Here is a 13,389-nt window from a genome sequence, read left to right on the forward strand (position 1 = left end):
AATTTAATTTATGGAGATATGTAATTTCAAAATCAAACTCTATCAGTTCTATGATCCCTGTTTTATTTACAAGACTTCACACGGATTGCAATAAATGATCCCTGTTTTACTTACAAGACTTCACACGGATTGCAATAATTTTTCCCACTTTGTTCCAGGGCTAGATCTATTCTGCTATGGTAATGCAATTAACCTGCTGGATATTCAATTGATTGCAATTAACCGAGGTTGATATTTTTCCCTGAGCAAATATCAACAAAGTATTGCTTTACGTCGTCTGTTGTCGTCATCCACTGACGATTTAAAAACAATTAACTGTGTCGGATATTTGGATCCCCATAGCCATGAAAAATATTAAATGATTTCGTTCCATTTTTGTACGTCGAACGATCCGAAAACTAAAAGAAAATAAATGAAATCAAGTTCATAGATTTTAATACATATATAGGGAGAGTGTCCACATGTCAATAAACAATTTTAAAGCATTAATATGCAGGTTTGGTGGGCAGGTGTTTTTGTTTGAATTTTAATAAGTGCCATAACTCGAAATTGCTGGATAGTTTGATTACATACTCAAACATATTCTTGCGTTTCAATGCTTTAAATATTGTATATATTACCGTGGATTATTTTTAAATACTCATGTGCTATTCTGTGTCATCGCTATACTCAATACCTCAGCGTTATGATTACAGCCTTTTGCGAATGTCAGCTTCTGTGATAATTTGACCTTGTTTGACCCTAAATGACCAGATGTCCATACTTTAGTGAAGACACGAGTCGTTTTGTTAGCGAGAATACCTGTGGTTATTTCAAATTTTAAAAGTGTCGTGCCAACGTGTCTATTTGTTGGACGCTTTCCTTGATGCTCACATTTCTATGAGTAAAAGTGGCTTGGCAATCACAGTAACTTTAATACATTGCCATTACGTCTGCTCCTTATTCACAACCTGACACGTTTTGTGTCCGCCTTATCACACGATAATACGAGACTTTTCAATGAATTAATGCGGATCTATTTTAAACCATGGGGACACTATAAATGAATGCGTGGTTATTATAAATGGGACAGCTTAATCATCGGGAAAAATGAGTGAAGAAGTTGGCTTTCAATAGGTCAACGGCAGATCAGCTGCAGGTGCAAACTGAATTACGAGATCAGACTACAAAATGTATTATTGCATAGCATTGTTCTTCTACAGCGAGATCAATACCAGTAGGTCTACACTTTTTCACTGATAAGATGGAGACACAAACACACAGAAATTCCAATAGACTCACTGACATACTGTATCACCACGGGAAAGCTGAGGCCTTGCGTTCTTAAGCTGGCAGTGGCATTGCTTTCCTTAAATAATTTATATCATGAGAATTTTTAGCCAATTTATTTTCTAACCAGAGTCTTTATAGCAGTGCATAGACAGACTAACTTCCATGAATTGACATCGTTATTGATGTAAGCAGCAGCCAACATCTTTTCGTATGTCCTTAATGTTAAATCATACAGCTTATGAATAAAGACAAACCAGGACATTGTAGTTCACTGAGTGAGCTATAAAAATGATTTTTAGGATATGATATGCATGTATTTTATGAACCTTTTCAGTATTTAAATAAAAACTTTGTTGAAAAATTTAAAATTTACGCGCATTGCATTAGGTTTAAATCAATATTTGTTTTTACCTAAGCATTCCAAGTAGATAGCAACCCTGCAAAGACACACGCAGAGATTGAACACGTTCGGAGATAGCGCAGAGACAATGAGATACTCGCAAACATGAGACCGAACAGAATAAGCTTAGACTTGCATAATCATAACTGCTCTAGTTAACTTAGTGAAATGGTTTGAGTCTCTTACTACATACCAGGCAGTCATTTTTACATCATAAAAAAGGTCACTACTGGCGTTCATTTGACTTGATTCCATCAAACAAATAAAACGTTAGGTCGATCCGAAATAAAGCCTTTCGGATATCTGTAGTTGTACATTCTATATCGTTTACGTTTGTTGAAACGTTGCCACGTGGTGATGATATTGACAATTTTATTGTACTGTAGGGGGAATTATGACACGTGGTTGTGACAAACACACCAACTCAAGAATCATGTCGCAGGGAGGTAATTAAGTTGATCTCGTTGATATCAACACAAGAGATTTCTGTTCTCATTAAAACTATTTTTTCAGTTATGAACTCATCGGCGGATTCGACCCTGTGTTTACTACTGTATAAACACTAACGGTTCTTTGCGGGGTGTCTTAACTTTAAATGCTTCTGAGAAAGGGAAGTCGTTACAATCTGACCAAACACGAAGTGATTTATATTGAGTAGATTACGAATAAACTCAATGACATTCTATTAAAAAGAACCCAATGTATATGTTCTAGTTGAGAATGAGATACTGATTGACATTGAGCTACTTACAATAATTTGTTTTTGGCGGATGACGCAATGTTTTAAAGCCTCTAGTCTTATAGGTTGCGTGCAAGTTGAGATGTCTGGTGAGTAATGACAGAATTGTTGACTGGCAACAGTCGACTGTTATCTTGCAAAGTTTGTCCATTAGCAGTAACAACACTGACGTGGTACATTCATGAAGGCACAGTAAAGACTCAAGAAGCCACATAACCCTGAGTTGAAGTAGTAATGGCGTGCTATAGCTGCATGAAATGCCAATGGCGACACTGACCAAGGAGGCAAGTTAGACAGAAAGCATATTATCTGAAAGAGCCTTTTACAGCCATGGACTTACTGCAATCATAGACCCTCGACAAAGGTCTATGCTGCAATCAATTTCACAAATGTTCCTGTTCGATAATCACATGTTGGTTAGTGTCCACGCTGGTATACAACAGGTGTCGCTCTAATATATGCAGATTAGACTCAAACTCATAAAGGACAAGATGCAATACTTATTCAGCATGCAAATGTTCTACCGAATATCTCAACTTTGACCTGCACATCATCCTCCAAAGTCAATACACCTAAACAAAGCACTAATTCTACATTATCAAAATAAAGAAAATCATCGCATGAATATTTTCAGAATCAAACACGAATCAAACGCTTACTGGAGTTTTAATCAGTGTGAAGTTCGATACGACCGGAAAGCGCCCGTCAATATAGTCAATACATGTACAGAGAGAGAGAGGTCTTTCATTTGCGTTTGGTGATATCGACTGATAACTGATTGTTTTCTTGGTTCTCGGTATTCGTTGTATTACACTACTGTTTTTCTTTTAATCCTTTCTAGCTGACCTTCATCAAGGTAATTTACCATTACTCCATCCATCCCCTGTATGTGTTTCTTTCTTTACGTTCTGCTCTCTAGTATATCTGTACACTTCAGCTACTCTTTGATTTCATCAGGTCACACGTACATTCGGAATATAACAAGCGACCTAGCGGCCGATATAGCTCCGCTGTATTTATGTAGAGAATAACATTTTTGACACATGTTGATGAAGAAGGTGGAAATCTTTGATAGCTCAATGCAGTGGCCAGAAAAAAGTAGCTAAAATAGCTGCAAAAATACACAATTGAAGATTTCATCATACTTTGAATATATCACATGGGATCATCCCTAAGAACATGTCAACCAAAGCTATCTCATGAGTAATTTTTTGGAAAATAAATTTTCTGACCAAGAATGGCAACAATTGCCCCCAAAAATAAATTTGCAGATTTCATCATAATTTCAAAAGATCAAATTTAGTTCATCTATAGAAACCTGTATACCAAATTTCAAAGCTGTTAGAGCAGTTATGTTATGCTACAAGCTGTATGTTATATCAATTTATTAAAGTGTCATGTGTGGTCTTAAACAGCTTGGTTGCCTCACCCAGCCCCAAGGGCTTACAAGACACGAAAACAGTATATTTTGAGAAACACATTTTTTAACCAAAAATGGAAAAAATTGACCCAAAAATTCAAAATTGCAGATTTCATCATAATTTCAATAAATATTATTTAGTTCATCTATAGAAACCTGCATACCAAATTTCAAAGTTATCAGATGAGTAGTTTTGGAAATACACATTTTTTGACCAAATATGGCAAAAATTGCCCCAAAAATACAAAATTACAGATTTCATCAGAAATTCCACATATATTACTAAGCTCATCTGTAGAAACCTGTATACCAAATTGCAAAGCTATCAGACCAGTACTTTATGAGAAACACATTTTTTGACCAAAAATGGCAAAAATTGCCCCAAAATTACAAAATTGCAGATTTCATCATAATTTCAACAAATATATTTAAGGTGATCTGTAGGAACCTGTATAGCAAATTGCAAAGCTATCAGATGACCAGTTTTGGAAATACACATTTTTGACCAAAAGTGGCAAAAATTGCCCCAAAAATACAAAATTGCAGATTTCATCATAATTTCAATAAATATCATTTAGTTTATCTGTAGGAACCTGTATACCAAGTTTCAAAGGTATCAGATGAGTACTTTTGGAAATACACATTTTTTGACCAAAAATGGCAAAAATTGCCCCCAAAATACAAAAATACAGATTTCATCAGAAATTCCATATATATTACTTAGTTCCTCTATAGAAACCTGTATACCAAATTTCAAAACTATCAGACCAGTACTTTTAGAGAAATACATTTTTTGACCAAAAATGGCAAAAATTGCCTTAAAAATGCAAATTTGCATATTTCTGCACAATTTGAACAAATCTGAAATAGATTATCCCTAGGGACATATGTACCAAATATCAAAGCTATCTGACTAGTAGTTTTGAAGAAGAAGATTTTTAAAAAATTTTTTTACCAAAATGACAAAAATTGCCTTAAAAATACAATATGCAAATTTCACCACGATTTGAACAAATCTGACTGAAGTCACCCTAAGTAAACTGCATATCAAATTTCAAAGCAATCGGACGAGCGGTTCCAGAGAAGAGATTTTTTTACCAAAAACACCAAAAAATGCCCCAAAAATACAAATATGCAAATTCACACATTACTGATCACGAGTGAACAAACTTAGGTGAGATCACCCCAAGTGAGCTGCATATAAAATTTCAAAGCAATTGGACTTGCGGTTTCAGAGGAGAAGCAATTGTTGACGGACGACGACGGACGACGGACGACGGACGACGACGGAAAATCAACCTATTTGATAAGCTCCGCGTCGCTGACAGCGGAGCTAATAAGTACGCCTTAACACGTGTAAAGGAAGGGGACATGAAATTGAACTAATCAGAAGCCGAGCCCAAGTGTACGTACTCATTTAATACATATAGCTAGCAACAAAGCTGGCTATTGCATACAGCAAGGTTTCCTAAAACATATAAAGTGAGAGCAACTCTTTTCTTGGGTTACAATACGATGATTTGAAAGTTCTTACTTTAAAGCCCCGCTTTGGTGAATCTCAATGAATTGTCGGCTACATGATGATGTATTTGTGAGAGTTCCTCGACACTTTTCAGAACTGTTTTCTGTATTTGTTGAGTCATCTTGTTGCAGTAGCCACGACTCATCATACATGTATGTATTGTCGAAAGGTTGCATTTTGTCAATTCAGTTTATGCCATTCCGTTCCCTTCAGATATAACACTTGGTCTGTATTGTTCTTGCCTCCGGACATCTCTTTTCATTCGATAAAGTATAGAAACTTCCAGGTTTAGTAATAATCTTTTGTGAAATTAATGGAGCTTTAACAGGTCTTATCTCTCCACTTCTAGTCTTGACTACTTTAAGTTTCTAAGATTCCGTGAAGCAGGAAAGTTCTCCTTACTCAACACTACACAAGCAACGGTTAGTTAGTAGGGAATTTATTTATTTATTTATTTATTCGTTTGTTTGTTTATTTGCTTGTTTGAACTTTAAGACGAGTTTAAGTTCGTTTTTGCATAGACCCTCGAGCTCGAGGGTCTATGGTTTTTGCCAAAGTTAAGAGAAAGTCGTTTTACTGGATCTCGCAAACAGTTCTGATGATTATGTCCTTTCTTCCGTGTTTGGTATGTTCATCATTTGGTTACGTTTGTAGTCTGACTTTTTCCAAGTCAATTATAGTTCGGGAAATGTGCTATCCAGATTTAGTGCCAGGCAATGTGATAGGGTCAAAGGCAATGTGATAGGGTCAATGTAATCCAAGAGTAGATATGGTCAAATATCGTGGTTGTGAGTTTAAAACCGCTTCTCTCTCCATCACTATGTTGTCTGTAGTCAATCATAAGGAAAACACACCTTTGCCATTACAATTGAGAAGACATTTTATTACAAACCAGACTCGTCTTTGATAAGAGAATCTTCTCACCCACTGAGCTGGTGCAGTAACCAAGACTACCAGTCCCATATCTGTATAACACATTTTGCCCGGTCGTGAGGGATATAGTGCCTGTATTACACTGAGAGGCTGTAGCTTACTAGAAAGGTATTGACCAACTGTTTTCCTAAGCCTACGGCCTCTGGAAATTGCATTGTGTTTCTACTAACTGTCCGCCATCAGGGTAGTAAACAGGGGAGCGGTGCTATTGTCACAGAAAAAGGCCCGGCAATTTGTTTTGTAAAACTGCTCGTGCTGACGCTGTTGTGTTTGACGTCCCTGTTGTTTCTGTGCTGAGGAGATGAAAAATATTCCTTTGTTCCGCCTTCATTGCAAGTTTGCGATGCCGACACCACGGTCACGGTCACGTAACAGGACTAGTTGAGAGTCCTCTGACGTCAGGTTTTTTCCAGCTACCGCCATGTAATGAACTTTCAAGGGCACTGCTATCCTGATCTACTTACTCGACACGCAGCTTTTACATCGAGTTGCGGCACTGAATGGGCATGCGGTGTGTTACAATCATGAATATTATTAGGTCGAAGACAAGATGCCTATGCGTGGGTATGATCAAGATTAAATTTATATTGTATAGCAGTTTTTGTTGTGGAATCTCTCAACGTAGGCTGCAACTTACGCAGAAACTCAGCAGGTCTCATTGAGAAGACAAAATAGTTCAAACACATTTCCTTAATAAGTAGGTTTATTAGTTGCCAGTTAATAAAAGGATTCTATTTCAAATGTTCAGGCTCCGATCGAGTGTCTCGAATAATTCATCACTTGGATCCTGTGCACCTGTGTAATCCTATCTCTCAAAACAAACCCACTGGCTATCGCCATACTGTCAATCATGGCATATTGCAATAATTCCAAGTTATCACGTCATTTTCAGTCTCTATCAGCGTGCGTCACCTGATTGTTTCAAGCCAATACTAAATATTAATTAGCTATTCAAACAGGTGCATGATCATTTTTTTCAATCCCTTCTCTTTTATGTATTTAATGTATTTAATATACTGATTTTTTTTGTATTTTTTCAATGTCATTTATCAGAATAGTTTGTCACTGTACATTTGACCATTATTTTGGATCCTTTAGTTTCCTGTTTCATTCCTCGTTTACTTCTCTTTTAGTTTTTTGTATTTGTTCTTCTTTCGCTACAGACATAAAGACATATAAAGGAAAGACAAACGCTAATGCAGATATTTAGAGAGACAATTCTGCTTGTTTTCGGTAAAGTTTGTCAGACCATTAAAGTTATAAATGAAATAAAAGTTATACCATAATGTTATTTTATTTGGTCTGTACAGTCTTAACATCTTGGCGTTGAATAATCTTTCTATGGGTGATTTTCAAATATATCAAGATGAGATGAGATGCGAAACAATCATGACGTATATGCGATCAACATAGTTAACTTGAGACAAAGGGCAAATGGAAGAAGGCTGCTGTCATAAAAATATGTGATTTTGACGACTCTACTAAATTATGATCAAAAACATCCAGCTGATAGAATGCACTTTGGAGACAGGTATTTCGACTTTCAAATTTTACCACTCTTTTCCGGTCTACCGCTTGTGAAGCTCATTTTGAAGCTCGTGGGGTAAATAAACTTGTCATTTTTTTTAAATCGAAAGTATTTTCCCAGTGAATATGTCAGTTTGAACTTCAAATATCGATAACTTTTAAGGCGATCTGTTTTTCTTGTAGCAAGTGTTGCCCTTACGCTGGAGAATGGTTTCAAATTTCCTTGAGAACATTTTGAGCAAAAGTTGAAGTTTTTAATTTCGAGGCATGTACTATATTAAGACACTGCGATCGATGTTTTACACAGCATATCTCGTTTACTTTTGACAAAATTCAATTGCCTCTAAGTGACTGGATGTTGTGTGAATTTATTTATTTACGTTTATGCTTAGGAAACGTATATATGTAAACCCTTGCGTGAGACACATTCTCACTTTTTGGCACAGCCATACTTTCTATAAACTTTCTAAAATCAGAAGCATTGTTGGCGCAAATGTACTGGCATGGAAGCTGAGTCGGACGCAGATATACTCAGAGTCAATAATAGTAAGCTAAGTCATAGGTGCTCCCACAGCCATAGCCGTAGCCTGAAGGGGGAGGGGCAGCTGCCCTCCCGAAATTTTCTACATTATCAATATTTCAATTTTTTAGCAGCAAAACACTCATTAATTGACGATTTGTGTTCAAACGCAATACAATAAAATGGTAAAATACAAGCGAAAACTAACTGTAGTTTTACAAAATAGCGATACGCGCGTGAGTGTCAATGCCACGTATCACAGTGGTGGCAGTGCCGCTTCCGTTTCACTGCATTCCCGTTTTCTCGTGTGTGACACGAGTGTGTAAACACGCAAGCCATGTTCCATAGTGACATTAAAACTCCATTTGAATTGAAGATATCAGGTCGCAAATGTGTCCGAAATCAAAATTCCCGAGAAACGACGCATCCAGCAACCTATTTTGACTTTTGCCATCAAGCAGACAAGGGCCAGTTTATCATTTAAACGAAAACTGGCCTGCCAGTAAAAACAGAGACAATTCAAGTACAGATACTTCCCTGCTAAAAATATTGGCATAGTTCTTTTGAAATATACCAAATACCAAATACATCCGGAACCCCGTCAAGTAAAACCAAACTAGCTATTCAGAAATTCGACCATGAAGCTGTGCTTGTACACTGATATTTACTATCTTTTGTTATCAATGGTTCATGAAGGGTTATCCTTTGAATGTTTTCATCCAAAAATGATGAAGCAACTCATAGAATTAAAAAACGGCGAGGGACATCAAGATATTGAATTAATCAGTTCGATCTGAGATCATACTACAACTATTGTTTTACACTTTGTTTTGAAATTTATTTACCACAAGTCCTGATCAGAATTAAAAAAAACACTAAAATCATAATGAACATGTTTATAGTCATGATAGCTATAGAGGAAAGATGCCAGATCAAAGTCATTGAAGTGTGATAAATTGTGACCAAAAATATTGAACTCGAAGTGTTTTTATTTTTTCATTGTTATTAGGCGTTCACTTTATCACACACATAAACTCTATGATTATTATTGCTTAGTTTTCGCAATGACCAGGAGGGATATAGAGCGGATGCGTAGGCATTATAATTGCTACATTCAGTGTTATTTGCTAATCAAATGATAATCATATGCAAAATATGTAAATTTATGTAAATCACCCAAAAAGGTTCTGCCCCATAGCAATTTGGTCAGGCTATGGACCCTAACAGTAATATCCAATATTGAAGAATGTCTATCGGATCAGGCAATATGCTATAAACAGAAGCGCATAGAATTATGATTCTCTGCAGTTATTAAGAACTAGCCTGTCTTACCCATAAATCGTCAATAAAGTTGTTGGTGCTAGGTATTTTCTACCGTAATGCATTCGCTGTAGATATTGTAAAAAATGTAATGCATTTTAATATCGATAAATAGTTACCATAGTAGTTTCTGCCACCGAATCAAATCCACTGTAAATGTACATATCACACTCCACCAGTGTAGGGGGGCCTGTAGAAATAAGCAATTATGTGTTATACGATCTTTAACAGCTTGCAGTGTTTGGATTGGTGGATGAGATTTAGAACTAGTAGAAGTGGGCATGATACCATGGCGTGAAGAGCTGTTATCTCTGTAACTTAACAGTTGCTAGGAAGGTCAGCTGTCAGATTGTATGGTTTGACGGTGCAGCGCACAATGATAGAAACTCGGAGCAGATACTTAGCATTTGATCGGCTAAATAACGACATCTGATTCCAGAAAGAATTATGCACAGATTTACAAAACATAACGAGAACAGACTCAGAATAGAAAACAAGAATAAATCATACACGGCTTGGAGAGAGGTCCCTAAATATAGAATTCTTCAAATAAACAGAACAGCATGGTAGCTTGGAAATCGTACGTGCAGAACTTGTAGCAAATATAGTCTGTGTGTGACAGTGACAATACTTCAATGCTCCCTGCCGACACATCAATTATTTTCAGCTTATCACTAGACATACAGACTGCACCATATTGTTGAGTTATCTGTCGTTCTTCGCTTCAACGAAATTGCCACTTATTAAAGTATTCAGAGAACACACATTTCCAATACTCAGAAATATTACTTCAATCTTCAATGAATGTCTTGAAATGTTTCCAGGTTTATCATTCTGCTCAAACCCGATCGCTATCTAGTCTCATGTTGAAAGAAGTTTCATCAATTTCAGTGACGACAATCATAGTGAACACGATGATAATTATACCGACGTTTTGACTTCTCTATGACCAAAATCGTGCCTAGGCATTTTATAAGCCTGGATATCGAAAGTTAATCTTTGCCAGTATAAAAAACCTCAGCCACAACGTTCAGTCGATAATTATATTGGCATGATACTCACCATCAAAATTTGGTCGGATTCTGATGTCATAGTTATTAAGCAACATATCCAAAAGTTCGGTTGTTGTGTTGACCTGCGAATTCGCATTGGTTGCTCCATTCAGACTGTCGACAAAATGACAAATTTTAAAACGAGAAATGCCTGTGTGCGTATAAGTGCAATTCATTTAATTACTTGCATGAAAAAAAAATTATAGATTATTTGATATCTCTGAGTTATAATTTTTAGTAGTTTCCAAAAATAGTGCACTTCTACTTTGAGAGACAAATAAGCAGAAGCCTGTAACTCAATCTGTACAGATTTCTTCATCAGTCAATATCACAACCTCAGTCTTCATCGATTTGGTGTGTGTTCACATAGCAATTGCATATCATTTGTAGCTGCAGTCACTTACCCGAGGCACCAATAGCCGTGTACAGAGACTGTCAGGATTATCAAAGATGAACCCAGAACAAATGTTTGGATCTTCAAAGTCATTAGTCTTCTCTATGTGTTAATCTCTACGCGAAGAAGAGATACTACTTCCTCCACAGACTGTCGCCTTCCTTGCTGGCGATTTTTGATGTTACTAGCAATCTGAATATTAACCACGGTGTTTGGTCTTCACTGTCAGATTAAAGTCTATCATCCTAAATTCCACAAAGATTCAGTGTCACCAAATCTATCGATAAGTAGCTAAGCTATACACCCATTTCTTGGAGGTATTCGCTGCTCTCACTGCTGGCATGTAATGGAGAAAACGACAATCGCGGATTATGTAACCTCTCTCCTGCATGGGTACTTCCATACAATTGCGTTGTCACCGACAGTGCAGCTTGACTGGCGTCAGTATCTGATTCCTGCCTCATTTTTGCATACTGAAAAGGTGGTAATGCTTATAGTACGTTTCAGCTGACTCCAACCTCACATCTAATGCGCAGACTCATTGATGCATGCTGAAGATCTGAGCATGACGTCATTTCACCAATTACACTTATCACATTTCAAACATCGACAGTGCAGTGTACTGTACTAAACCCCAATGAAAATGAACGTTGGAAAGATGACTGCACATTTATCCCATAAGCCATAGATTTGAAATTTTCTACAGTAAACTTCACTCTTCAAATTGTTTAAGCAGCCTACAGCTATCCTCATCAGTTTGTGAGCGGTATTATCAAAATAATGTAGTTATTCTACGTAAAATAATGGAAAGCCTATATTCATTTTTTATATGGTATTGAAATAATGATAAAACAAGGCTCAATATCACTTCACAGACATTAACGATTGGTTTATGACATGTAATAGTTCGACGATTTTATAATATGAAACGTTGATAAGCGCACTGGTCAGCATGGACTTAAAAAGACGTATCTGTAATAAGGCCGGCACTAATTGACAAGACTGAACATTAGTGGACGCAAAGAAATTTGACTGAATTCTTAGTAACCAAGGGATTATTTGTTTCCTACGCCAGGTATCAACCATCCCCTTTGAAGAAAATTTCATCATGTAGGTGATGTTCCGAAACTTTCACAGTCTGAATGATGTAAGTTTTTCTCTTAGATTATATACAAATGGGATCGAAATACAAACAAAAGGTTGTAAAAGTTGAAGAACGATGGGTTGTTGCCATCCATATACCAGACGTACAATTATGTATGCGCTGACATATGAAAAAGAAGAACAAGTGACCCTAAAATTTTAGTGTCCTTCTCCTGTCCTTGTCCCGTCACACATCCAGATCTGCTGCAGCCATCAGTAGACTCCAGTTGGAGAGGTACAAAAAGGATCGACGAGTTAAAACGGCCAAAGGTTAACTAAGATGTTTCAAAGCAAATTTTAGTCAATCACTGGCAATTAACCCATGACGCGATAGCAAGCCTATGGCAAGTTTTTAATAAATGGTCTACAGTACTAAGGACGAAACTATGTAAGAGCAAGAGAAAGAATCTGATTAAATTTAAGGGATACTCAGACCAGTTCAGCTCATTTCAGTACAAACGATCACGATTGCCTAACTTATTAGCATCAACTCCGCGATTACAGAAGGATGGGGAGGATGTCTCGACATTTTCAGTCTGGGATCACAGTCTCGCAGATATAGGGTGAGATTGGGATGACAACAACAGTAAAAGCTTTCTTGGTAAAAAATTACTCGCAACACATTGATCAGATAGCCTACATGACCGGTCCAGAACGAGGCTTGTATTTCTTTGATGAGTCGTGATATTGATGATTCGACGATAGATACCATTTCACAAACTACGATTGGAACTAATTTTGGATAATGGATCTTTATATTTTTCAAATTTCTCAAAAGTGTTAGGTGTCAGCTAAATGTTGTGATATTACAAATTACTCATAAAAGCGAGTGTGTAAATTAAAAAGAAATGCAGATGAGCTTACATTTGCAGATTAATTCGACACTACTTCATTTTCCAATTATCCCAAATTAGTTCCAATCGTGTTATAATATGTCGAAGTACAGAGAAGGTAGTAGAACCATGGTGTCATAATTGGCTATATCATTTGCAACAAACTGTTGTCTAAGATAGTTGTCCGATAAACTTATATCAGTTTCATATCAAGTTTTCTCGATAAGATATATTAATGTCGTTTTCTGACTTGACGTCAATGGCATTTTATTATATAACACTGTCAGATACTTATTCTCACGATATGTTCGATT

General features: G+C 36.6%; 1 protein-coding gene across 1 annotated transcript in view; it reads right to left on the bottom strand.

The window, feature by feature from the left end:
- Nucleotides 1–11,626, bottom strand: part of LOC139147065 (glycine receptor subunit alpha-1-like) — a 49,354-nt gene extending 37,728 nt beyond the window's left edge. Inside the window, exons 1-3 of the mRNA XM_070717922.1 lie at nucleotides 11,110–11,626; nucleotides 10,716–10,819; nucleotides 9,773–9,843 (exon numbers count right to left, since the gene is read on the bottom strand). Of these exons, the coding sequence (XP_070574023.1) occupies nucleotides 9,773–9,843; nucleotides 10,716–10,819; nucleotides 11,110–11,192 (258 nt within the window). The 5' untranslated portion in view covers nucleotides 11,193–11,626. The remainder of the gene's footprint in view (nucleotides 1–9,772; nucleotides 9,844–10,715; nucleotides 10,820–11,109) is intronic.
- Between the last annotated feature and the right edge of the window lie 1,763 nt (nucleotides 11,627–13,389).

Source organism: Ptychodera flava, chromosome 13, assembly GCF_041260155.1.
Source record: "Ptychodera flava strain L36383 chromosome 13, AS_Pfla_20210202, whole genome shotgun sequence".
In the NCBI taxonomy this organism is placed as follows: domain Eukaryota; kingdom Metazoa; phylum Hemichordata; class Enteropneusta; family Ptychoderidae; genus Ptychodera; species Ptychodera flava.